At 32.2% G+C, this 27,913-nt stretch overlaps 2 protein-coding genes across 4 annotated transcripts; one reads left to right on the top strand and one right to left on the bottom strand.

The window, feature by feature from the left end:
• The first annotated feature begins 814 nt into the window (after positions 1-814).
• On the top strand, positions 815-16,666 carry LOC144845859 (tetraspanin-33-like). Of its 3 annotated transcripts, none has more exons than XM_078703331.1 (9): positions 815-927; positions 1,755-1,933; positions 2,274-2,459; positions 3,394-3,468; positions 3,722-3,817; positions 4,847-4,969; positions 6,804-6,977; positions 8,039-8,186; positions 13,070-13,194. In XM_078703331.1, the coding sequence occupies exons 2-8, from the start codon at positions 1,847-1,849 to the stop codon at positions 8,150-8,152; spliced, it is 855 nt and encodes a 284-aa protein (XP_078559457.1). In that variant the 5' UTR covers positions 815-927; positions 1,755-1,846; the 3' UTR covers positions 8,153-8,186; positions 13,070-13,194. The 3 variants fall into 3 exon arrangements, with proteins under 3 accessions (XP_078559457.1, XP_078559458.1, XP_078559456.1); XM_078703332.1 differs by having other exon boundaries at positions 8,039-8,182; positions 13,070-13,172; XM_078703330.1 differs by lacking the exon at positions 8,039-8,186 and having other exon boundaries at positions 13,070-16,666.
• A 2,372-nt stretch (positions 16,667-19,038) lies between these two features.
• Positions 19,039-27,382, bottom strand: LOC144845851 (uncharacterized). Its single transcript, XM_078703320.1, has 6 exons — positions 27,269-27,382; positions 26,498-26,601; positions 21,254-21,613; positions 20,650-20,962; positions 20,358-20,404; positions 19,039-19,773 (listed from the first exon to the last, which is right to left on the bottom strand). Exons 1-6 carry the CDS (start codon positions 27,346-27,348, stop codon positions 19,133-19,135), a joined length of 1,545 nt encoding a protein of 514 aa, XP_078559446.1. The 5' UTR covers positions 27,349-27,382; the 3' UTR covers positions 19,039-19,132.
• Positions 27,383-27,913: the final 531 nt, after the last annotated feature.

Here is a 27,913-nt window from a genome sequence, read left to right as displayed (position 1 = left end):
ACTGCAACCAGTATATAAAATTAGTGCGAATGTAAACATTTATGCGTATTCGTGAAATAATTTGGATCCGAAAGGAGCCCTTATGTTATCACGGAACTCAACTCAAATGAAAGGTACTAGTTGTGCGACAGCGCTTATGTCGACATTTTGAGCAACTGAATGGAACAGGAACCAGTGTGCAAGCGCGTATGTCAACGCTGGAACTGATTGTAACTACTCAGTTGTAAAGGAACCTATGCTTAAGCACTTTTACGGTAAAATCGAACTGATCCCTTCTGGTCGCGGTTACCCATACTGAAAGCGTGTCCTCTATTCATAGTTCCTGTCACAGTCCTTTCCTTTAAAAAATGGAACATGGGTGACTGAAAAAAACTAAGCTTATGTCAACATTTTTTGTGCCTTGTTGTCAGTTGCGTTTAGTTGCACGGTGCACTTTATGTCGACACAGTTGAGTTCCATGTCGACATAAGGGCACCTTAATATAGGTATAGAAGTAAATTTTCTATTTTGCCGTAAATACTTTTTTATTTTGTATTTATATCATACCAATTGGATGAACCATGGATTAAAGAAAATTCTTTAATCCATGGATGGACAAAAAAGAAAATTCACTCCTTTAGTATACAAAATTACCATTTGTTTTTGTTCTTCATTGCTGTTTTAGTAACCAGTAATGTTATAACAATTTGCATACAGTTAACTACCTAATGCATATTTAATTTGAAAATATGAATATTCTGACGTATAATCAAGGTCAAGTAAACCAAGGTCATGTTGTGTTGTGGTGGTGTTGTATACTCGAGCGAACCAACGACGACGACGTAAAAAAACGACGAACTTTAATTTATACCCCACCCATCATTTATGAATGTAAACAAGTATAATTATTGGTTTTATTGATGATATAAATATGCAAAAAGAATAACGGTAAGAGTTGGTTGTGTAAACCCATGCTTGTCTAGCTTGTACGTCTCTAGTCTGGCGTTTACTTGCTAGGCCTAGGCTAGGTAGGCCTAGAGCAGTTGCAGGCCGGTGCCAGGCCGAACCTAGGCATAGGCCTAGACCGGCGGCCACCAGGGAGGAGAGGGCTAGGAAAGAAGGCTAGACACGTCTCTAGTTAGGCATACCATCATAAACCATAGAGATACTATAGTGAACAAAATATCTGCATAGAGAGCTAAGGTGTATACCGGTGATGACAATGATTAGGTAATTTTAAAAAAAATTTTATTAATTATAAACAATTTTGACATTTATTTGTATTCAATTTGTAATGTGTTAAATTGACTACTTGGTTGGTTTACAATACTACAAGACCATTATTAGTAGGTTATGCACTTGTCAATTGTATGACCCACTATACGACCCCCGGGAGAGGTGCGTCATTTGTCCGATGTGCGTCATACCATTGAATACCATGACGCACCCGTGCGTCAAAAATGTGACTTACCTTTAGGTGACCATGACGCACCCATTTTGACGCACTGTTACCATGTTGTTTATGATATGGTGGGTGGTAAAGTGACGGACATTGACACACCTTGTTCATTGATGTGACGTACCATCTAGGTTTTTTGACGCACCCCTGCGTCAGTAATTATTTGTAAATGACGCACCCATGACGCACCTCTCCCGGGGGTCGTATAGTGGGTCATACAATTGACAAGTGCATTATTAGACAATATCTAAGTATAATTTGATTACAATCATTTTACTTCAGTAAACTTGAAACATTTTTTTCTTCCAATTTTCAGAGTCTAGGCCTAGGAACAACCAAAGATAACTTTTCAAATATTTTTGAAAACTAGATACCGGTACTAAACCATTATTAAAGGACGCTGACATCATGCCTTCCTTGAAACGTCTTCCAAGACCAAGCTGTGGTCATCGCATTTTGCGAATTATACTATTTTTATATGATGTAGGATTTTGGGTAAGTAGTGTCAACTCAAGAGTATCGTATTTTATTCGAATAAACACCCTAAATAAATGCTCCCTCGAATAAACATCCCCAATAAAATATCATTTGGAATAAACGCCCCTTTAAATAAACGCCTCCCCTGAATAAACTGCCCCCTAAAAACCCTCCTGGTCCGTCCCAGGCGTTTATTCAAATATAGTTTCTAGAAAATTTAAAAGGCAGAGATCATTAACGTTTTTATTAGAATATTTTTCAGTTTCTGGTTGTTATCAGAAATATAATTTAACGGAGTAATATGTAACTTTGCAACTTTTTTCACGGATTAGTAACTTTTTTTTTTTCTTTATCATAGCTGATTGGTGTAGTTATTTTAGGTGTGGGTATTTATGCTGAAGTAGAAAAGAAAGACTACCAAGCAGTCGTTGATGTTCTTCTTACTCCGACTATTTTCATGATTGTCGTCGGCTCCTTCATGTTTATTCTTGGCTTCATTGGTTGCATAGGAGCATTACGAGAAAATATTACTTTGTTACGAATTGTAAGTTTTGTTAAATTGTTATGTACTTGTCAATTGTATGACCCACTATACTGTAATTTATTTAAAAGACAGGTAAATAAGATTGTTTATTTAACAGAAAATGAAAGTAAACAAGTTGTGTTTGTTAAAAAAATAATATAAGGCAAAGATAACTGAACAAAGGCTAAGCAAACATTTATATCATGTTGGTCTCTTTCAAACAAACCAAATATATAGCATCCTATCTCACTAAACTAAAAAAAGAATATAGAGTAGACCCACTCATATCATATCATCTATACTATACACACAAGATTTATAACCTCATACTTCATAACTTTGATTATACAATAGAGCTCCTATAAGAGGACACCTTCGGTGGGGGTGTGCCTGAATAGAGGTTGCCTGCAGTGTTAACAACATATATTCCCCCTGTTCGTTTCACAGGAATGTCCTTTTAGTATAATAATAATAATAATAAATAACATTTATAAAGCGCAAGAGACAAAGGTTTCAAAGCGCTGTGTTTTCCAAGATCTGTGCAAGTAGTAGCGTGTGATTATGCTTCTCTGAAGAGATGAGTTTTGAGTTTAGTTTTAAATGTGAATAGTGGTGTCACATACAAATAAATATACAGTATTATAATAGTCAAAAGTTTGCCTTGAGATTCAACCACTGTTTCTTATATTATACATAATGAATGTTTATGAGTGCAATAGTACAAATATTTTCATGATGTAAAAAATGGAACATTTCGCCTTTAAGTAAGAGAAAATATTGATTCCATGTATCATTTTTAAAGGTTTATACATTTGAAATTTGTGATTTTAATCTCATTGTTTAGTAAAGTGATGTCTATTTTCTATCCTATAACTTTATATATATATATACTTGACTTACTCTGATTTTTGCATTAATTTTCTTTGAATTGCATGATTTTTTTTTGTGCATTTAGTTTGGTATTACACTGGCCATTGTGTTTACGCTTCAATTGATTGGTGCTATTCTTGCATTAGCATTCAGGGGTCAAGTAAGTTTGTTTCTAACATTTATTTTGTAATTTCACCAACAGCACAATATTCACTAGAGTGAAATATTTCATGAGTATCTGGGTATTAAGTTTGTGGCAAATTAGTAGGTGGGTTTACTCAATTGCAAGCATTAACAATGGAATTATGTCTAAATTTAGCCTAAATTAGTGATGAAATTAAAGTTGTTTGTATACAGTAATGAGATTGTGTTACATATATAAGTCATTTAATATATGGTGTGTTTTTTTTTAGACTCAACAACTTGTAAAAGATGGACTTCAGCATTCTATCAGAAACTATTACAATGATCCTGATATTCAGTTTGCTGTAGATGCAATGCAAACAAATGTAGGTACTTCTCTGTTTATTAGTTTGCGTACATTTAAATATGAATTTGCATACATTTAAATATGAATTTTCATACATTTAAATATGCAAATATTATTAATAGTAGTCAGAAAAGAAATTCAATTTACATCTACAGTGGATGTTTATAAATACAGACTATGAAAGAGTTGTATTTGTACAAATTTAATATCGACCGTAATATCTTTGTTTAATGGTTGTTGTTATTATGGCCATTTTGTATTTATATAACTTTACTATTATAGTTTGTAGATCAGGTGTAGGAAATCTATGATTTTAAACATTTCAACCCATTGTTGTTATTCTATTATTCCTCACTGTGGATTACCCTCACAATGTACTCGTCTTTGTCAGAAGGTCCTTGAGGTTCAGCATAAAAACTGTTCAAAATAACTATGCTGAAAAAAACAATTTCCTAAAATAGAAATTTATCTAGAAGCATTCAATCAGTAACTGTGATGGTAGTGAGATATAGCTTGGTGATTACATGTTTGCCTTCCAATCCCAAGGTATATGGTTCAATCATGACCTAGTGGCTTTTAACTTACTTTCTCTACCCCACTCCCAAAGGCTCAAACAAGACAAGTATGATAGTTTTTCCATACTGTAATTTGCAATTTTCTTGCTGTTAATTGTTTATAAATTGTTTTCATCAAATCCTTTCTTTAAATAATAATATAACATATGTACAATAATAATCCTGTTAAACAGGATAGATAGGTTCTATAGGTTTTATACTGCTGTATTTGTGAAGGTCTCTGGTATTGTGATACCAGGATGTTGTTGTGCCACATAAGTACACTTAATTCCTAATTCCCATGTAACACTTGGGTCATTAGTTATACAATTGTTTAACACAATGGCATCATGATTTATATTATAATGAATAAAGTTATGCTTTGATTGTTGTTATATAGAATATACTAAACTGAAACTAGAAATATGATACTGATATCAGAATATATTTTTCAATGCAAATACATGGTACTATTTCTTGTTTTTGTGATATAGTTTGAATGTTGCGGTGGTGCTGACTTTAATGACTGGGATGGAAATATTTACTTCATGTGTACCGATTCACATCGATCTGCAAGTTCTTGTGGCGTGCCATACACATGCTGTGTTGTACCCAAGGTATTCGAATCAACAACACACTCAATCTCCAACATTTACATTGCTTAATCTACAACTTAGTATTTTACATTGCATTTTTTATACTTTACTTAATTTATTTTATTTATTTATTTAAAAACATATTTATACAGGATAAAAACATATCAGGTATAGATGTAATGTAGCACCTGTTTTACATATGGTCCTGTTTTTACAAAATAAAAAGTTAAAAACATGCATAAAACCTTGCTAAAACAGTAAAATAAAAAGTTTTTTTAATTTTTAATTCTTATAATGGTTTTATACATGTATGTACTGCACCTATGAACAATCATTGATAGGATATATGGCGCATTATAAATGCTTTTATTAATGTTATTTATTATTTACATGTTTTTGTGTAAATTAATAATTATATTATTTTCTCATTCTTCTATATTTTACCTTCTGCAGGAACAACAAGTAAGATGATAAAATCATCACATTGGTTTCACACCACTTCTTAAACATTGTTGTTCTTTACTAATTAGATTGTTGTATTGAGTGAATTTTGCAAACCCTTGTACTAAATACTCATTATGTACTATGAGAATGCCTTTGAATAAGATTGTTTTTTCATTGGAACTTGAGGCCGGCCCAATCTGTAGATCACTAGCCCTATGAGAATGCCTTTGAATAAGATTGTTTTTTTATTGGAACTTGAGGCCGGCCCAATCTGTAGATCACTAGCCCTATGAGAATGCCTTTGAATAAGACTGTTTTTCATTGGAACATGAGGCCGGCCCAATCTTTAGATCACTAGCCCTATGAGAATGCCTTTGAATAAGATTGTTTTTCATTGGAACGTGAGGCCGGCCCAATCTGTAGATCACTAGCCTATGAAAATGCCTTTGAATAAGATTGTTTTTCATTGGAACTTGAGGCCGGCCCAATCTGTAGATCACTAGCCCTATGAGAATGCCTTTGAATAAGATTGTTTTTCATTGGAACTTGAGGCCGGCCCAATCTTTAGATCACTAGCCCTATGAGAATGCCTTTGAATAAGATTGTTTTTCATTGTAACTTGAGGCCGGCCCAATCTGTAGATCACTAGCCCTATAACCATCAGTTTGTTTGTACCCTCAGTTCCACCATTGATTTTGAGGTTTATTCTAAGATTGTTCACATCTTGTTAGGCACACTTTACTAATTCGTCTAATCTATTTATAAATGTGATAAAATCACCATCATATTTAATTCCTTCTCTGAGCACATACTGATAATATGGTATTTTCAAAATAAAATGCCTGTTCTGTATTATCTTCTAATTTTCCTTAATTTGTTTGATGTTTCTTTATTAACACTATTTTTGATTTTGAAAAATAGAAACTTAAATTAAAGTGGTTTTTAATTCAACACAAATTCTTCATAATTTATTAAGATTTGTTTGTTCTGCTACACTTCTTTAAATTGTTCCAGTCCAGAATGTCCTGTAGCACCAATTTTTCAAAAAGGAACTCATCACAGGGTTCAGTGTAGCCGATTCTCTGTCTACACTATCAAACTTTATGTGACAACAAAATGTGCCCATATATGGTAGTGGTATGCTTAAATAGGGTAGTATATATGACATCATCATGTCCACATCACATTTTTTTATAAAGTTTGATAGTGCAGACAGAGCTTCAGTGTATAGGCAAATGTCATAATTTCTAAATGCAATGTTCGTGATGAACGAACATGTGATGCAATGTTTACAGTGGTTGTCATCAAATGCTTGTATTTTATAATTAAAAAAGTATTTTTAATCAACCCTTTTAACAAGTCTGTATTTTTAATCTTGTATTGTATCTTAAATGTATTATTTTTTTCATAGGATGAAATGATACCAAACACTCAATGTGGAAATGGAATTCGTGAAGGAGTTACTGTTTTGCTGGAGTTACAAGGTAAAATCCACACCAGGGGATGCGTAGATGCTTTTAGTACATGGTTGGAGGACAACTTAGCCCTCATAGCTGGTGTCATACTTGGATTCGCTCTGCCACAGGTATACATTACTGCTTTATTTTAATAATCTAGTTTACTAATCGAATGAAAATAATGTTTTGGCGATATTTGGTTCTGAATGAAATTCAGCATGAAGTATTGGGATGTATGGTTTGCAGTCTTTATCAAGGTTTACTCACTTGTTTTGGTAACCATCGTTTAGGACATTTTGAAAGATTTAAGATCTTTCAGGAAAAAACATCAATCCTATGTGTAAAGTGTGCATATGAAAACCTGGTTTTCTATTATTTTTCCATGGAATAAAGAAAAAGTTACAAACATATAGCTGTTTTTAAACACATGTACTACTGTATATACACTGGATTTGATCAAATTACTAAAGACTGGTTTTCATATAATTGCTACACTGCCTGTCGGTGATAGTTGGTAGACAGTGGTCTTGCAGCGCTCCGCTAAAAATTGCATATACACCACGTACGTTGACTAAACTTGTGATTGGCCAATGTTGCAAATCATAGCAAACAAATTGAAAAAACAACTTTCTCAATTTGTTTGGTTGATCCATCACAGTTACATCGTTAACATAGCAACAGATTTATGTTACTAAGTTTCAAAAAGCAACCCAGGTTCTGTATTTTTTGGAGAACTTCATATTGTCTTATAAACGTATATTGTACTGTATGTACATTTTAAAATGAGTATGTTGGGTTTTGAATGGCATGTATTGGTTTGTATGCAGAAACTAACAATTAATATTTTTCTTTTTGCTGTGGTGGTTAAACTTTTTAAGACATGAGAACAAATAATGATAAAGATATTTGAAATTTGTCGTAATTAATCATTTTCAACAATATGTTTTATTTTTTTTTACGTAGCCTATACACTTGGGTTACACTTTTGAATTTTTTAACTCACTGATAAGTAATGTATGGTTTGTCATCATTTTAAAATGTTTTTTAAAAAATAATAAATATTTAAAAATACTTCATTTGAACATTATCACTGATGAATCAATCATTAGATCATTTTGTATCTGCTCAAATCCAGTCATTTCAAACATATACTCTTTGCACTTCGACCTTTAACCTTCAATCTTTACAGGTGGCAGGAATTTGGATGACCTTTGGGTTTATCCAGCAAATAAAAGATGAGAATTTGTATGGGGAAGCTGATACGATAGATGCAGCTGAATTGCCAGACAAAACCACAGAATAATTTCTGCTTAATTCATTATTTTCTTCTCATGTGCGTAAGTTCATGCAACACGTGGGGGCAGCACACTGCACAGTGACACCTTATTACCTTATCATTTACTACTGCAATATAACATGGGTCTTTCTTCCTAAATTTCATTTCTATTTTGTCATTGTCACACAAATAAATGTTTTCTGGGTTTTTTCTACAAAAAGGCAATTCATTTTATTTAAAACTTATTTTGTGTAATTGTTTTCTAAAGCTGGTGGGAGAAAGGGGTTAAAAATTACATTTGAAAATGAGAGTAGAGTATCTAACCATCTGATGGTATAAACATATCCAAAGTTTTCATCATGATTTATGAAAAAGATTGCATCATTTTGTGCTCTTATATTTCAAATTCATTTAATCAATCACTGCCCTCAATCTATTATTACCATCCTCTTATTTAATCAATTCTCCAAATGTTATTAAAATTTCTTCCATTGAAAAAAATCATGTTCTAAACTGTTACTAAAAACCCATGATATATTGCAGCAGTAGCCATTGTGGGGTTTAACCACTGCTGTAGTGATGGCCACGATAAGCAGCACTAAGTCGCACTAACTTGTTTACTTTGAATGCACTCTAGGTATCATGTGACTGATGAATGCCACTACTGTGCATCTTGGATTGCCTAACACTTACTATTATTTATTATATAACCAAATATCAGATTGATATTAAACTCGATTTCTTTTTATCATATATTCATTCTTTTATTCACTATTTGTACTAAGAAAAACTCATCAACTAATTTGTTTTCATTTAATTTCTTTGCCGTTAGCATTCTAATGTTTCCTATATTACATTAAAAATATCTTAATTGTATATTTCATTTATAACAGGAAGGAAACTTATTATTTTGTTTTTTGTGCTAAAAACAATTTTTATCAATATTAGAAAAATATAAAATAGCTTCATATTAAAGCTCAGATACAGGCATGAATTTTAAATATAATATCTGGTTAATTGTACATAAATCAAATATTTGTAACAGAAATCAAGATGAAAAAACATGAATTTCCCTTAAAATGGTCAAATACAAAATTTGGCAAAAGTCTGCTATAAAAACCAGGAAGACTTTTTTTCAGTAGTTAGGTAGTTTAACCTAATGTAATAACATGTCTGGTGACTCCCTAGAAAGTGAAAAAAGATGGTGGATGTACAGTGGATAATTTTTGCTATAGCATGAAATTAAAAATCTGAAGTTAAATAAAAATACCAGAAATGTAAAATTCAAGTTATATTACCTATATTTAGTCATCTGATAACATTTTTTACCACACCGTTTATTTTTCATAGCTTTTTAAAATGCCTCTCTATTTACCAAAATTTGTGTACTAAAGAATACAGATTTTACTGTGTAATTTGAACTATCCCCCCACTGATAAGAAAGTGCTTATTTTCAACAAGCTTGTGTAACACAAATAAAATCCCAAAAATTATGAAACATAGAGGAAACTATAGATCGATAATTATTGAAATGTATGATCAATAGAAATTTTTTACCCGCACCTGGCCTTTAATATTCATAAATACTCTTTTAATAGTTATTTATTTATTTATTAAGTTTATACATAAATATAATGCAACACAAAGATGATAATTTTACAATTCATTTGACAATGTTTAGGCCCAACTTCCAACATTTAATTGAATAATAGTTTTATATTTCTATATTAAGAGGAATATAAGCTAAAATTATAATTGATAAGAAAACGCATGTACATCTCTTTTAACATCTTCTATTTTGAAATGTGGATATATCGGTAACCCACAAGAACAAATCTGAAACGGTTAACATAATATTGGAGCGATTAGTGTCAAAGAAATAGGATTTATTCATTTATGATAACTACATAATTGAAATTTCAGACAGAAATGAAATGATAAAACTTTGAAATTAAAAGTGACGAAATTGTGAAATCATATATCTTTTAAGTTCTGAAAGCTAGGTTACTATTAATGGATGTTTACAATTAGGTCGAGACAAAATATAGCAGTCATTACTTGTGAAAGAATGTTGATTGATTTAATTTTCCTAAAATTAGAAGCAATTGCTTATAAAGCTCTGTCTACACTATCAAACTAGTTTGACAAAAAAGTAGTGATATGACATCATCATGTCCATATATGGGCAGATCACATTTTTTTTGTCACATAAAGTTTAATAGTGTAGACAGAGCTTTAGTGGAACTAAAAAATATTATTTTTGTCCACAGTGAATATTATGATTGTCAAATTTTAAATAATAATTTTATATTCAGTGGTTCATTTTCATGTTATACCATTTCAATTATTGATGATGAAACTCTTAAATAACTTTAATAACATTTCCTCTTTACTATACTATAAAAATCAAAAGGCAAATTACAAAAAAAATGACAATGCTGTGGTTATCCATGGCTGGATCTCAATGGAGATACAAATAAAAGAAGTTTGTAAGTACTATAAAGGGCAATTTACACAGATGAGCGGTAACGATTATAAAAATATAGAATCTATGTTATTCCTTATGACAATTTACACAAAGCGTGGAGCGATTAGGCGGTTTCCGTTGAGGATAGATACAGATTCTACGTAGGACAATGCGGCTTTCCGCTTACCGTAACCGCTCGTCTGTGAAAATTATCCTTAAGCATTGTTTACAAACAAGTATATTCAGGCTTCACTCACTGGACCAGTATGATGTATTGATACACATTTTTTGTTTTACTTGTCACACATTCAATTTTGCTAGACCAGACTACATTATAGAAAGCATGCTAAAAATCGTCTAATAAAGGCCGCTATGTACAAAGAAAAGTAAATTAGTAACTAATCTAAAGCAATTATATTTAATCATTTATAATTACACTCAAACCCCTATTAAGGGGACACTTTCAGGACCCACCATAGTGTCCCCTGAATAGGAGTTGACTGTAGTGTTCAAACATAGATTGTTCCATTCGTATTTCAGGGGTGTCCCAATGGAAGGGCTTTACTGTAGTGTTCAAACATAGATTGTTCCATTCGTATTTCAGGGGTGTCCCAATGGAAGGGCTTTACTGTAGTGTTCAAACATAGATTGTTCCATTCGTATTTCAGGGGTGTCCCAATGGAAGGGCTTTACTGTAGTGTTCAAACATAGATTGTTCCATTCGTATTTCAGGGGTGTCACAATGGAAGGGCTTTACTGTAATGTTCAAACATAGGTTGTTCCATTCGTATTTCAGGGGTGTCCCAATGGAAGGGCTTTACTGTAGTGTTCAAACATAGATTGTTCCATTCGTATTTCAGGGGTGTCACAATGGAAGGTTTTTACTGTAATATTCAAACATAGGTTGTTCCATTCGTATTTCAGGGGTGTCCCAATGGAAGGGCTTTACTGTAATGTTCAAACATAGGTTGTTCCATTCGTTTTTCAGGGGTGTCCCAAAGGAAGGATTTTACTGTAGTGTTCAAACATAGATTGTTCCATTCGTTTTTCAGGGGTGTCCCAAAGGAAGGTTTTTACTGTAATATTCAAACATAGATTGTTTCATTCATTTTTCAGGGGTGTCCCAATGGAAGGGCTTTACTGTAATGTTCAAACATAGATTGTTCCATTCGTATTTCAGGGGTGTCCCAATGGAAGGTTTTTACTGTAATGTTCAAACATAGGTTGTTCCATTCGTTTTTCAGGGGTGTCCCAAAGGAAGGTTTTTACTGTAATGTTCAAACATAGATTGTTTCATTCATTTTTCAGGGGTGTCCCAATGGAAGGGCTTTACTGTAATGTTCAAACATAGATTGTTCCATTCGTATTTCAGGGGTGTCCCAATGGAAGGTTTTTACTGTAATGTTCAAACATAGGTTGTTCCATTCGTTTTTCAGGGGTGTCCCAAAGGAAGGATTTTACTGTAGTGTAATATGTTACTTTTGCATGAAAATCTGTAATTCACAATATTTGTATGTATATATCATCTAATTGTAGCTTTCACTTGTTTACATTCAATAACTGGCACTGTTGCTTCTTCATATTAAAATTCTTTGTATGGTATAATAATACATTCATTTGGTTAATGTATTATTAATGTTTATTTAGAATATTTCATACTTATATATATTACATTATATACATATATATATATATATTTACTCATTTTTTTAGATTTAACCATTTTTATATTTGCTGCAGTACATATTGGTTTGCACATTAATATTCTAAAACTTAAAATATTCAATAATGCTTTTCTGAATATTAACAATATAAAAATTAGTTTATTAAATAGCAATATTTACTGGACTTGACAATTATTGCTATTATGATGATCGCTAGAACTAACTTTATTGAAAATACAGAAATCAGTTAGTGTCACAAAATAATTTCCATATCCAAAAAATACAATGAAAAAAAAAACCAGAAAATAAAAATAAATTAAAATAGAAGATATCAAAGATAAAACAAATAAAAATGTCTATAAAAATTAATAAAAGAGGAATTTAGTAATGATGATTAGCTACTATAATGAAAACCACTCGGGAAAGTTTTATAAAGTTGCAATAACAAAAATTGAACACTAATGCTTTATTCTTTTTGTCAGTGTGTATTGCAGTTACTATCTTTCTTAAACAATTTGATGCACAGTTCTGAGTTTGTTTCTCTTTATTTTGCTTAGAAAAGATTTCTAGTGTTAGAATATCATTTTAAAAATTGAGCCAAAAATGAAAAAGAAAAGCTTGAAATGAAATGTAAAAAAAACATACCTATTTTTTATTTATATAATTTATTACCATTACGATTGTCCTGGGCTAATGCCAGTGTATTCAAACCCCACTAAATTAAAATAATAGTCATACAGTATATAATAATTATTGTTTTTATCTACCATCATAATTTATTACTATTATTATACGTTTTGCCTTTCATTTCAGATTTTTGGCTTATTTATCAACATGTTAATGGTGACACAAATACAAGAAGAAACACTATTATATAACTACCAGAAAGTGATGGCAGTAACAAGTGAAGATATATCAACAACCAAGTTAACATGACAACAGCCAACTAACATACAGACCAACCTGTACGCCATCTATAATAGCTCTACTACACAGCCATTCCAAAAGCTGTATTTATGGATGGGCCTTTGACAATGACATTCACAGTAGGTGTGTTATCAAACAAATAATGCATTTTCATTTGTGGAATGGATAGAATATTTTGAAAGTTGAAAGATAGATATTTAACTCTTCCCTATTATCCATTCCACTCATAAATATACATTTTTTGTTTAATATTATATTGGTTTACACAGACAGGAATAACTATATTTTTTATTAAAGATTAACACAGAACAGTGGACAGTGGTTAGCTATGACATACTATATTTCAGGGTACATACAGTAAGAGATGTATTGTTTGTTTTGTTTATTATATTCATTCTTTACAATTTAAAGAATTTAATAACATCTAAAAAGTAGCAGTAGTATAGTAGACTTATGTTACAAAAATAAAATAAAAAATATTAACATGAAATATTAATGATATAATTTATTTTTAAAAATCAAACTTGTTTTTTGAAAATTACCAATATATATAGTATATTGCTAATTAACAATAATTTATTAAATACTATAATATTTTTATTGAAACCAATCTGCTGTAACAGATAGATAAGACCCAGGCCACCTACCCACACATTTTATGCCGTCAAATACATTAAATAAAGAATATGTATAAAAAGGTATTTTTAAAATAAAGTAATTTTTGTACTCTATTCTATATATTATAATATACTAATTGCGAATGATTATTCCAATAAATTTAATTACCATTTTTGTAGTTTTTTAGAAAGATAACGTTTTCGTATGAATCACATTTTTGAAAAATGTTTTTTTAGAATGAAATCAAATATACATAATCTATTTATATGCAATTTACAATGTACATAATCACAAGTAATGCACTAAACATATATTATTTTTAATTGTGTAATATCTCACCTAGCAGCTACCAACCGTAATACTATATGAAAATTAAATTATGACAAATTTGTGATATTAATTGTTAAAATAATACAACACCACCCCCACTGTGTCTCTTTGCTTTCGCTTTACTTTCCTTCCAAACCCCACCTAATGTCAAATCATGAATTTCTATTAAAACAATGTATACTACCTGTACTTAATCTATGCAAAATTACTATTTCTATCTCTAGACTAAAGTACTATACTTAATACTATTATAAAATACTTATTTTTCTATGTCATTGGTTACTGGTAATAACATAAAATAAATGTTCTTTAACTTAGAGGCTGACAGTATCTGATATTATAGAGATAATATATAATATAGAGGTTGTCTTTATAGATGTAGTGTCTGATATACTGTAGAGATAGAGGTATTCGCTAACATAGGGGTTGTCTGAAATATAGATGTAGTAGAGATAGTCTATGATATAGAGGTAATCTTTATAGGGGCAGTCTCTGATATAGAAGATTTTTAAAGCTTTATGTGACAAAAAAATGTGATGTGCCCATATATGAACATGATGATGTCATATCACTACCATATTTAAGCATATCACTACCATATTTGGGCACATCACACTTTTTTTTGTCAAACTAGTTTGATAGTGTAGACAGAGTTTAAGATGTCTTTATAGAGATATTTTCTAGAAGTACTGTAGTCTTTAAAATAGAAAGATAGAGATAGACGTTGTCTTTGCAGATATAGGAGTCTCTAGTAGAGGTTGTCTTTGGTATAGATGATTTCTTTGAGAGGTAGTCTCTAGTAGAGGTTGTCTTTGGTATAGATGATTTCTTTGAGAGGTAATCTCTAATATAGAGGTTGTCTGTGGTATAGATGTTTTCTTTGATATAGAGGTAATCTTTATAGAGGCAGTCTATGTTATAGAGGTATCTTTATTATAGAGGTGGTTTTTTAACATAAGTAGTCTTTATGCTACAACTCTATGACATTTATAGATAGATATATTTATTTATATACTGTAACAAAGAACAAAGTATATTTTAATGTTGTTATTATAAAACTATAGCACACTGACACAAAAACAAATTGACATGACATAATGTTCTATAATTTCTTTTCAATTAATAATGCAATGTAGAATTTTGCTTAAATTTCTTAATAATGTTTTTAAAAAATTAAATGCACTTTTATTAAGAACCTTGATTTACAAAAAATGACAACAAGGACATTTATGATTGTTAAATTTCAAAAAGAAAGTTATATTTGTGATCATGGGATAATATATTTACTTTCAAAGTATAGTAGAATTCTTATTACGGAACAATCTACCACCTACTTAACATGATACGTGTATAATCTGTACACGTATAGCCTGTACACATATAGCCTGTACACATATAGCCTGTACACATATAGCCTGTACACATATAGCCTGTACACATATAGCCTGTACACATCCTGTACACATATAGCATGTATGTGTATAGCCTGTACATGTATAGCCTGTTAGTTAAACTTTACTGTAATTGGTGTGTTGATGTGTAATTATTGGGGTTTTTTTTATGTATATATTGGCATTATGTTGTTTGACTAATATGTACTTATTTTGTAAGTTGAATGCACTTAAATTAATTAATGTTTGGGTTTATATATGAATAGAGTGCAATTTTGTAATAGTAAAAGAAAGATTTATGTATCTTAAATATAATGTTATTTAAGTACTGTATGGTAATGGCTGGTACATACTGATGTATTGGAACTTGGTGTCCATACTGTAGCTCTGTGGCATTCCATACTGTAGCTCTGTGGCGTTCCATACTGTAGCTCTGTGGCGTTCCATACTGTAGCTCTGTGGCGTTCCATAGTACCATGGACTACTTAATGGTATTACAGTACAAGTAATTTGATATTTGCATACTCCTGGTTAAATCCGTAGACTTGGTACTGTACTATTATCAGTGTTTCTATTTAATCGTGTTATCCATCATATTATTAATTGTTTCTATAAAATTCAAATATAATTTGAACTATACAATATCTAATCATAGTATATTTATTATTAATGTATTTGATTATAATTATTAATATAATTAATTGTTAAAATCGTAAATCATAAAGAAGAATTCTTATGTAGTGTGTGCACTTAATATTAAAATGCAATTTGTATTAACAGCATCGTATTTTATGTATTTTTTTAGTTTAATGTTTTTATTAAAGCTGTGTCTACACTACCAAAAATATGGTAGTGATATGACATCATCATGTCCATAAGTGCACATCACATTTTTTTGTCACATAAAGTTTGATAGTGTAGACAGAGCTATAGGCACATCATGTAATGATAGCTCGAGATTTAAGATAACTTAATGACATGAAGAAAAGATAATTAGTTGTATTTGACAATAATCTTATAACATGAGTTAGTGCACATGTTTTACAATTCATTTAACAGTTTATTTAGGCTAATGTAAGTGGGTATCAGTTGCTGGATCTCAATGAAGATAAAAAATAAATAAGCAAAAAGTTAAATCAAAGTAAATCAGAAAGAAGTGCATGTTATGTATACTGTATTTTGTGTGGTAGAACGCACTGTCTTGTACACATAATTATAACAGTACCTATTTCAAACAAAACATATATTATGCTATATGTGTAATGTTTTTGAAAAACATTACCCAGTCATGTCGTTCCAAGTAACATTCCTAAATAACCAAAAAATGTGTGCCTTCTATATCAGGGAAGAAGAGTGAAATGTAACTTGCCTGGCCTAATCACTTTTCAATATCCAATAGCTTAATATATTACAGTAGGCCTAATATTACGTTTTTAATTTCTCAGTTTTATTTTAAAAGTAACATCCTTGCAGTTCAAAAGCTTAACAACCTAATTATATCGTTTTCATTTTCATAACGCGCATAGCCTGTCAGTTAAACCTATTTTAATTTGCAACTTGCATGCGAATTCAGTCGTTAATGTACATGTTTGAAGATGTTTACATCCGCTAACACTTGACAGAGATTCACCCTATTTCCCGCGATATTCAGCTTATTTCCCGCGATATTCACCCTATTTCCCGCGATATTCACTCTATTTCCCGCGATATTCACCCTATTTCCCGCGATATTCAGCTTATTTCCCGCGATATTCACCCTATTTCCCGCGATATTCACTCTATTTCCCGCGATATTCACCCTATTTCCCGCGATATTCAGCTTATTTTTTAATTATTTTATTATAACCACCTCACATTTAGGTTTTATTTATAATTTCTACATATGCTTTGAAGTACCTCTACTCTTTGATAGGCTTCGTCGAATTTATTATACTTTTATTTCACAATTGTCATTTTATTACGATTGAAGATGTTTACATCCGCTAACAGTTGACCAAGATTCACGCTATTTCCACTTATAACCTTCTCACATAATAGTATTTAGATTTTATTGATAATTTCTTAGTATGCTTTGATATAGACTTTTATTTTTGATATAGAATTTATTATACTTTCTTCCACATTTGAGCATTTTATTACGGTACCATTATTTCAGTAGACTAGTATTTTATACCAGCTTCCAAAAAGGACATCTCTCCATTAACTCGGTATTCACTCCGCTTTTTAGTCGCGTACAAACGCGACTCTATAGCTCACTATGTCGGTCGGTTGGTCGGTCGGTCGAGAAGTACTTTTTAATTACTTAGTATAAAGTACATTTACGACAGAGTAGGACAAACATCTGACCAACATTGTAATTGATTAGCGTTAATGTATTATATGACCGAACGACCAGGGTAAAATGCTCGATCCGATCGAAGAAATTTGAAATCGGTACCATAAGAAATGTGTTATAGTAAAGTTCGAAAGAAAGAAAGTTTTTCTTTGAAGTACGTACTACGTTTAGGCCTACCTTACCTTTCTGTTCATCAAATGTGGATAAATGCCAAACTATGTTCTCCTAGAGGATGTGAGTAAACCGTTGATTTCCAATGTACTCCACCTTACCTAGCTTGGTGCGAAGGGATAGATAAAATCCACCCAGGAGAACTCGACAACCCCGCGTTCACGATTAGGCCTACTTTGTTTTGAACAAGTCAAACACGCGGTACAAATAAAAGACTACCAAATTAAGAAAGTATTTAATTAAGTTTATTAAGTGTTTTACTATTGATAAACGACACATGAGTTTAAATTAATAGTTTACAAATTAAGTTTATTGCTGAAAGATTCGTGCAAACTTAATCTCCATAAACCAGTCGCTGAACAAAGTTACAAATCACTTTCATATATTGTTTAGACTTTATTTCAAATTGTAGTATTGTACAGTATTTACAACTATTTAGTACATGATAAACATCGCTTAATAATCGTTTTTATTTATTTAATAACTAGCTAACTATAACTAATGTCTTTAAATTAATAAATAAATTACAGAACTCTTGTAATGGTGAAATGAATGAAATGAATCCCTATCTTTTGCTTTACAATTTGCGAAATTTAGGGGTACCCGGGCCAGCTGGGACCCCACCCACATTGGATCCGCCCCTGGATTACCATTACCCCGAAGCGCGCTTAATTTGATATAATGTATATTATTAGTACCAAGAATTCAAATGTTTGTAGGACTAACAGTGTGAATAGGCAGTGAATGTCATTCTAGGAATTTCGAGAAGCGGTGGTGGGAAAGGAAAATGCAATGTTATCAAAAGTTGCTGAAGAATTTGTTTTAAGATTCTTCTACAATGTACTTCACCAACGTTTTACTTAGGTACATAACCCGCATAACAAGCCTTATACAAACTTAGGAAAGAAAGACAATAGCCGACTCACTCTTCATAAAAGACAGAGTCCATTGATTCGTATTTACAATTTGTACATAATTGGAGTCAGGCACCTGGCATCTGGAGATTGAAGCGTCAACTAATGCAACAGTATGTAAACCATTACTTATTTAAATGTCTATATTACTTCAGTAAATTAGTTCAGAATGTTCAGGTTGTTTGGTGAGTTATGTTGCAGTGTCGGTCATTGCGAGCCGTGAGTAATCGTGTTCATTTGTACCCCCAATGTTCATAGTTGCACAGCGGCGTTCCAGGTGGTGGTATCCCGTTTTAACGGCACCTGGTTGCATGTATTGCATAGCGATGTTGCAGTGTGGTTTGCCTTTAGGGGGTCTACATGGTATAACATTTGGGGATCTAACATTGAAGGGTTTTGACTTGAATTGGTTTGGCATTGACACCATTGTTGAACTTCTAGATAACTTGTCATAATTGTATTTAACTGGTTTAGTAGGCTTGTACTTATTTGTACTCGTCTCAGAAACTAGATCTTTCTGAGGCCGAAGAGGGTTGTAAATCCGCTTGATGATGCTTGCGTCCAGCGTGTCCAGGTTTGTACTGGAAACGTTATAGTACTCCTTAGTCTGGTCTTGGTTTCGAGATATTGGGCACAAATATTCGTTATCATCGTTTTTCTTAGGATGATGGTTTTCATAACTATTCGTACTCGATGTGGACGTTGTGATGTAATGATCTTTGTTTGTTTCGTCGGTGACATCGCTAAGCCTGGTGGAATTGGTTTCGTCAGAATTTGAATAAAGTGTTTGTTTTTGACTAGCAACTAAGTACGGCTTATCCATCCAGTCATCTAAAATAGAAAGTTATTAATGGATGAAGTAAACAAAATCATGACAATGTTTGTCATTCTCAAAAAAGAAATCGAATAATAATTGAATTGGAAATTGCTACAAAGAAAAAAGACCCTTATATCGTCAAACTATTAATAGGCCTAAAGCATGGAATAGTCTTACAAGAAATATAAAAACAAATTTTACACAATTTAAAAAAAAACAAATAAAGAATATTTAATTTTGTTTCTTCTTTTCCATTTTTACTGGACAATTTTAATGTTTTTAATGAATACATTTTTAGTCGCGTGGACGCGACTCTATAGTTCACTATGTCGGTCGGTCGGTCGGTCGGTCTGTCGGTCTGTCGGTCTGTCTGTCGGTCCGGTATCACTATGCATTGTAGCACGCGACTTAATGGCTGTTGGCCTTGTTTCTTTGAAATATTTGTGTTAATGTTTTTGCTGTTTGATCCGTGTTTGCCAATAAAGAAAAAAAAGTCATTGAATAATTTTCCGATTATGTTATAAAAAAGAAAGAATGTTTCATTTCCACTCAAAAGTGACATTCATTATTGAGGAAGTTTTTTGTCAATTATACTTACCCAAGGGAGAGTCGTATAGATGAACAGATCTTATCTCCTGATGAGCCCTAAAAGGTAATAAGAATGTTTCATAGGGGGTCATACAGTAGATTATTAGTGATAAACAGTAAGTGCACAAAGGTGTAAGAAGAAATTCAAATGGGAAAGGTATATTATAGTAGGTTACATTTGATAATAACATTAAAAGATTCCAAAGAGGCTTAGGGGGTAAATGAACAAGGAACTTTGGAAACTTGTGTGTAGTAGTGTTAAGGGCAGCTATAATAAAAAACATGTGTTCATGTCAAGTTACCTGACTACATATCTCTCTTGTTTTCGCTTGTGTTTTTGCTTACCAATGTAGAGTAACATACAAGAAAGTAAGGCGATTATCATAACTAGAAGCCCAATGATCGTTACTGTGGTTGCGGCAAAGCCGATGGCTTTTCTGTCGTCACGCACATCACGGTTTGGAGTGGGGAACGCAGTGGATGACGTCACAGGAATGGTAACGTTTTCCTGTTGTGTTATTATAGTGGTGGTGGTGTGTAAGGTTGTTGTCGCTGGCTTTGGTGTCGGTGTCGGTGTTGAGATTGCACATATTGGTTCCGTTTTAATTTTTGAATCTAATAACAAAACATACACAATTAAAATGTCTACAAGAGTAGGCCTAATACTGAATCGAGTGAGCTACATTTTAACTGTAGTATTTAATAATATGGATAGAGTTAATAATCAACATCATGTCTGGGGAGTTTACTCGATTCAACAAAGTTATATCACATTATTGTCAGCTTGGATTGCCAGACTCGTCCAAATCTAGTTTATACGAGGTTCATTATGTTATATAGGTATTTCTTCAACTTTTTTTTTGCTTAGAAGCCTTATTATATATCATAATAAAATGTTTGGCTTACTATATTCGCATAATATACTGTTGATGATTGTCTTCTTTGCACATGGTTGATTACGTATATATCCTCCGTTATCTGTCAGCCAGCCATCTTTCACAAAAACCTGAGAGCATGTCCTATTCAAACCATCCATCGGTAAAGACTCCACATGTACAAGAAACTTGCGATAAACCGGCTCAAACGTTTTGAGATTAGTTACGTCTAGTACGAACTCATTGTACTCTTGGTATTCTCGGTAGTTGTTGATGACGGCTGGAGCTCCTCCGGATTCCTCGCAATATTTCTCCATATCTAGACAAGATGTTGATATAATATTCCGCTTCACCACGTATTTATAGCATGATTCTGATTTGGCAGTGTTTGCTGTAGAAGAAATAAATTAATCTATATGAATGTTGCCTACATTACTACAATATCAGAAAACATTTCCAGTATCACCAAGTGTTGATTATTCCCATCGTATATAATTTTAAAACTATTTACACTTATTTTGAAATACTGGTAATAGCCTATTAATTATTGTCTTTATATAAGTCATGCTCATTTTTAGTTTAAATTACTCAAAATCAATTGATCCAAAAACGTTTGTACCTGATTCCTGAGAAAGATAACATGCATGTTTTATCAAAATTAACATACTCATTTTTCTCTGAAATGTTTTTATACAAATGTCATTGACTTTTTGATCCCAATATTATTTTTAGTTTAGATTTTATTAGATGTCTAGAAGAGTGTTAGATGTCTAGTGTTTAGATGTCTAGAAGAGTGTTCATTAGGTCATTCAAGTTATAATCCAGTGTGTTTACATCGATATCACCTCAATTTATAATTAATTATTCTATGCTTGTACAACATTAAGTACGTAAACATAATTACGCAGATAAATTTTGAAACGTGTTTTTATCGACGCTACGCATAAACAATGCCATATACATGGCTGCAGTCGCGTGCGCAAATTTGAGTTAGTGTTTACCGACCGGCCACCGACCGACCGACATAGTGAGCTGTAGAGTCGCGTTTGCACGCGACTAAAAACCTAAACTCTTATTACGCGTACAGCTGTAGACTACGCCTGTTAATTAAGGCCTTTTTTCTATACCTAAAATACATATTTTAGCTGTATGAATTCTATGAAACTTAATTATAAAATAATTAACACAACTGAATACAATTATTGTCAGCAATAAACTGGATTATTAAGGTCAAAATAAGCAACTGGATGTTGCAGATATAAGACGGATGATAGGCCTAGCCAGGGTAGCAGTCGTGACAGCCAACGATAAGTGTTTCGAGGCGTCAGTTCCTGTTTTACTCCCTGTCCCAGTCGCATAAAACCGTGCCTGATTTCTAAAACACAGCCAGGCATTAATGAGCCAAGTATCCTGAGTACTAAGCGGAAGCAATGCGGTTTTATGTCCACAATAAATGCTATTCGAAATGAGAGAGATGGATGCTTTTGAATTAACTTCTAGACTTTGGTTGTTGTTTCGCTTTTCGGACGTTAACCGTTAATTCTTATGGGATTATTAGGGGTTAGAGTATATTAAATATAACTTCGCACGATATCTAAATATAGAGCCACTTTTCAACATATTAACACATATAAATAGATATTTTTTTATCCAAATATCATAATAATATAAAATATCATCAGCTGCAGGATTTGCAAATAAGAAGTTTTATTTTGCGGCGTCGAGTAGAGTTAACAATGACAATATACTGTTTACGGTTAGGATAGAATTAGAAAGTGTTTTCTCTTTTTTAAAGTGGGCCCAGCAGCCAAATCCTTATAATAATATCTACTAAAGGTCTAACTGACATTAAATAGGCCTATAAAATTACGGCCCATAAATTGTTGACACTAGCCCACTCGAAGAAGCTAAAAATACCAGTAACAATTTATAGCCTATATACATAACCGCAAATGACGTTAATGAATGTTGATATGGAAAATCATTTATAAATAGGCCTATATGTTATCAGTTGAAAATATTAATAAACCGTAATTGTAAAAAGATTTTTAAATTAATCAAATTGTGTAGTTAGAGTTAATGGCTTTTGTTGAATAAATCTAAGTAATTGAACTAAGATTATCAACTTTATGATTCAAATTTGTTGAATTATATTATTTTAACAATACAATAAGAAGACAAAGCAAGTGCTGTAATGATTTTTGTTGAGAAAGAATACTAAATTAAGGTTATTAAAATAATATTTTGTACGACGCGCATAATTACAGAATGGACATCTTAACACTAACAACTTTAATAATTTTCATTAAAAAAAATGATCTTTGTGAAGCTAACGAGAGACTGATACAGCATGACGCTTGTCCAAACATACAAATGTAATAATAACTTCCTTAAAATCACCATGAGTTGACGTTTCAATATTTATAAGTAAATCAAATTAAATATATTGAAATGTAATTATTATGTTTCCTCGATGGAGATTCAACAGGTGCGGTTGTATCTCTTTTGCCGCTTCTCAAGAAAACTTGAAATATATTCCCATATTTAGTTATGAGTTAGTTTTGATCAATAGTCATAATTTCCACATGCCTACACGTAACATCTTACTCAATAGAACATGACAACATGAGTATATAGACCTACGCTTTATCGTCAATTTCTTGGAAGTGGGTAAATTATTTTTGTTGAACTTTTTTGTACGTTTTGCAACGTGCTATTACATTATCAAAATAGCATCACCACATCAGGCAAAGGGTCGATAAATCTAGGCCTAGGCCTATATCCATCGTACTAAATTAAATTTAATCTTCTGCACTTGCAAAAATCATTTCTTTATTACCGTATGTTTAGTAAATACAAACATTTTCTTGAAAGCAGTGTGTGATATATGCCTATTTAGTGGCAAATAGTTTGAAATAGAAATATAGCCTACTATCTTTATTACACATTTTAAACAAATTTTGTTATTTTAACAGAATAATTACAAAAAGTTTACTTGTTTGTACTGCAAGGTCATCGCCTTTTTACTTTTATTTTAAATGATGTTATGTCTGTCCTTTTTACATTTTACAGAACATAAAAGATTGATGAATTACTATGAGTCATAAAAAAGTGGAAATATAACGGAAAAGCACCAAAGTCAAGTTCCACTAAAGGCCCATTTTTTGTTTAATTAAAAAAAGACTTTCTTAAGAGTCAATTTCAAACGACTTTTACGTTGGCCCCTGGCATTTACTCCGTTATTTTTTTTTCAATTCCCAACAGCTAATATCGGAAATTATTTATAAAATAACACATGAATTTGAAAGTAGTGAAACAAGTAAACTGCTGTCAATGTTGAATTCCACAAAAGGATTTAGAACAGTTTTATAGGCTTTTGTTAATCAACAACATCTAATGACAATGTCACATAAAGTTAATGTCACATAATAGACAATATCACTAATCAAACTTTGTCACATTATACTAATACAAACTTATACTAAACTCTAAAATGGATATAAAAATGCTCTTTTATCTTAATGCTTTTAATGTATTGTTCCTGCATGTATATGGAATCGGACATTTGGAATATTATAATGATGTTATTGTTACTCATTTGATTAGGCCTAGTATTTTTAAAAATCTCCTCGTTTTAACTTTAAGTTTTAGTCTACAATATAGTTTGTTTCACATTAGTAGGCCTAAATGTATAACTTAAGTTTTGATTTTGTATCAGGCATGTTTGACGCTTACTTAGTGCAGGGACCAATAACCGTGCACGTATGTACGCGAAGCTATCTACAATATGTATGCTATAATTCAAATCCAACTGAGAGAAGGCCCCCGGCAAAACAAAATAGGAAGTCTTGTATTAAAACAAGTGAACATAGATCGAAACCATGAATTGAAAATCACGTTAATATGTGGTTACCTGCTAATCCTCAGATGATGGGTGTTGTGTCTTTCTGTGCATGGTACTCCTGCTCATGAAACGTAACTTGCTCAAGGCAATGTTTATTATGAGAGACAGGAAACCACTGAAAATCGTAATGCTTTTGAGACATAGACCCACACCTGAGTAACTAAATCTATTTTGCGACCGCGAAGTCTGCAAACTAACAATCATGCGAATTTGGCAACGCGTTATTAATAACTTTACTAAGTCAACTTCAATCAAAACAGAGAAGTTGCTCAGGTACGCATTCTTTCCATCGGCCTCCGACTGATTTAACTTTCTAAATTGTATACTGTATATAGTTTTTGGTGCAGAAAGTTACGGTACTAACAACGTTTCATAATTCTCAGTACCGGTAGGCCTACCGTTACATCAACGTTTCCGTCAAAGCAGGCGTGACGTCACGCTGGAAGCCACCGCAATGTTTAAGTTGAAGCGAGCGCAAAGTTTACGGTAAAGCGTAACATTAGTGCTTTTAAATGTTTTCACATCGAAGGAATTTGTTTTTGAAGTATTTTATTTGTTATACGTGTATATATCCAATAAGCATGGTATTCTGAAGTACATTTTTTGCCACATGTGACAAATACACAACCTTCTAGTATGTTATCACGATTGACGATCACGGAAGTAAATAATTATATATCATTATTAGAAATAATAAAAACATTCACACCCATGCACGTACATAACGTCTTTGTTCAAGTATGGGGCTACATAGTACAGGGCCCCCACCACATTTCCTGAGAATTAATGTATTTTGCAATAGGAAATGAAAAGTTTTAGTTGCATTACAAATTTCACCCACTCTTATCCTTGAAGTCAGTTTTTGCGAAGATATTGACAAAAGTTTAATAATGTGTTAATAAGACTCGAATAATCTCTGTAACTTTTGCATAAAGCATTGGGAGAATTAGCTAATTCATCTATACAATAACGTCGATGTTTCGTTTGCGAGATGATTACAAACAACAAATTTAGAAGTTTGTTGACTAATAGCTTATTAGTATTTGGTTAAACCTAGGCCCGTAATTCGGGTTTAATCTCTACGATTAAAGCTTGGTTCCCACTATTAGATGCAACGCAACGTTTTAGTACCTATTTCCATTCCAGTTTTAAGTTATAATTTGGTATCATCAATCAATATTATCAACAATTTTGATACATTCATCTTATTATTCACCTTCAAAGGAAACCTTTTTAGATTAGAAAGCAATGGACAGATAAATAGAACCCAGGGGACACCTTCGGGACCCAACAAAGGTCATTAGCGGTATGGGCACGTGTCCTAAAGGAGGAATTTTTTTCACTATAGCTAATGATATAAATAATTAATACCGAAGCCTCGTTGAACCTTGTATTTTGACTGGTAGTACCACGATCCTTTATAGGTGAAGAACAAATAACATTCATCATCATTATTCCAATCACATGACATGTTTCTGAGGAAAAAATAAGTTTATATATAAAATCGGTTTGGTTGATCCGTTCGAGATATCATTACACCATCTTTAAGCTCTGTCTACACTATCAAACTAGATTGACAAAATCAGTGTAATGTGCCCAATATGGTAGTAATATACCCAAATATGGTAGTGATATACCCAAATATGGCAGTGATATGACATCATCATGTCCATATTTGGGCAAATTACATTTGTTGTCACATAACGTTTGATAGTGTAGACAGAGCTTTAGAATTGCCTATGAACCGGTGTATTGGTTGTCATCTTAATTTGACATTGAACGTCGTCGTCGTCGATCGAGATCGTCATATTGTTACATTTTCGTTTTACTTTAGGATGTTTGGAAGTGGGGTCTGTTAAAGGGATGAGGACTGACTGACAACACGACGTCTTCAAGTGATAAAATCACAACAATATAACATGGATGCACAAAATATAACATAAAACAGGACAACAACAGGCAACATGTTTATAGATGAGACATTGCCATCGTCATCATCTAGTGTATTCAATATTCAGCATCACCATCATTCACATTATGTTTTAGATATATTCTTAGAAGTTATCATTCGATACAAAAAAATATAAATGAAAACAATAAGCCATGAACGCATTTTAGTATCCAAGGGTGGATTTTACTTACCCACATTGTTTCGCCGATGTGAAAATACATAAAACGACTAACAAAACGGACATCACGACATATCTTCTGCTTGAGTCCATTCTCTCCACTCACTCTACAAAATATTTAGTTGTCTCTGATCTCTGAAGATGACTTTTATCAATTTCGTCGTCGAGCTACAGTAAAGTTTCCACTTGTGATTTTAATATTTATAATGTTGTGTAATTTGAAATAATTCCGGCAATCGTTATGACAACCTTGACGTACTTATTAATGACAGAAATGGCCTGGATACATACATTTTGCCTCCTACACATTCCAGCTGAATCATCTCAGCTGTTACTGAAAAACACAAGGCGACTATATTATGTAGAATATTGCCAACTTTGTGTGCCTAGTGGTGGCGCTAATGAGACTCAAGTTTCCAACTTTTATATCTTCAGAGGTGGCGCTAAAAAGTTATTTAATCATATTTCCATATACAATATTATTTTTTTACAATAAAATGACATATTCCAAAAAAAAAATTTTTCAGGGGTTTTCAGTATATTTTTAAAAGTGTTACGTCAACAAGCAAAGAATGATTATAGTTAGACTGCGTATAGGCCTAGGCCCTAATTATGCATAGGGCCTCTCTTTTTTTAATCTCATTTTTATTTGATTTAA

The sequence above is a fragment of the Antedon bifida genome, chromosome 6, assembly GCF_963402885.1.
Source record: "Antedon bifida chromosome 6, ecAntBifi1.1, whole genome shotgun sequence".
In the NCBI taxonomy this organism is placed as follows: domain Eukaryota; kingdom Metazoa; phylum Echinodermata; class Crinoidea; order Comatulida; family Antedonidae; genus Antedon; species Antedon bifida.
Note: the sequence above shows the minus strand (reverse complement) of the source record. Positions and strands in the feature narration are given on the sequence as shown.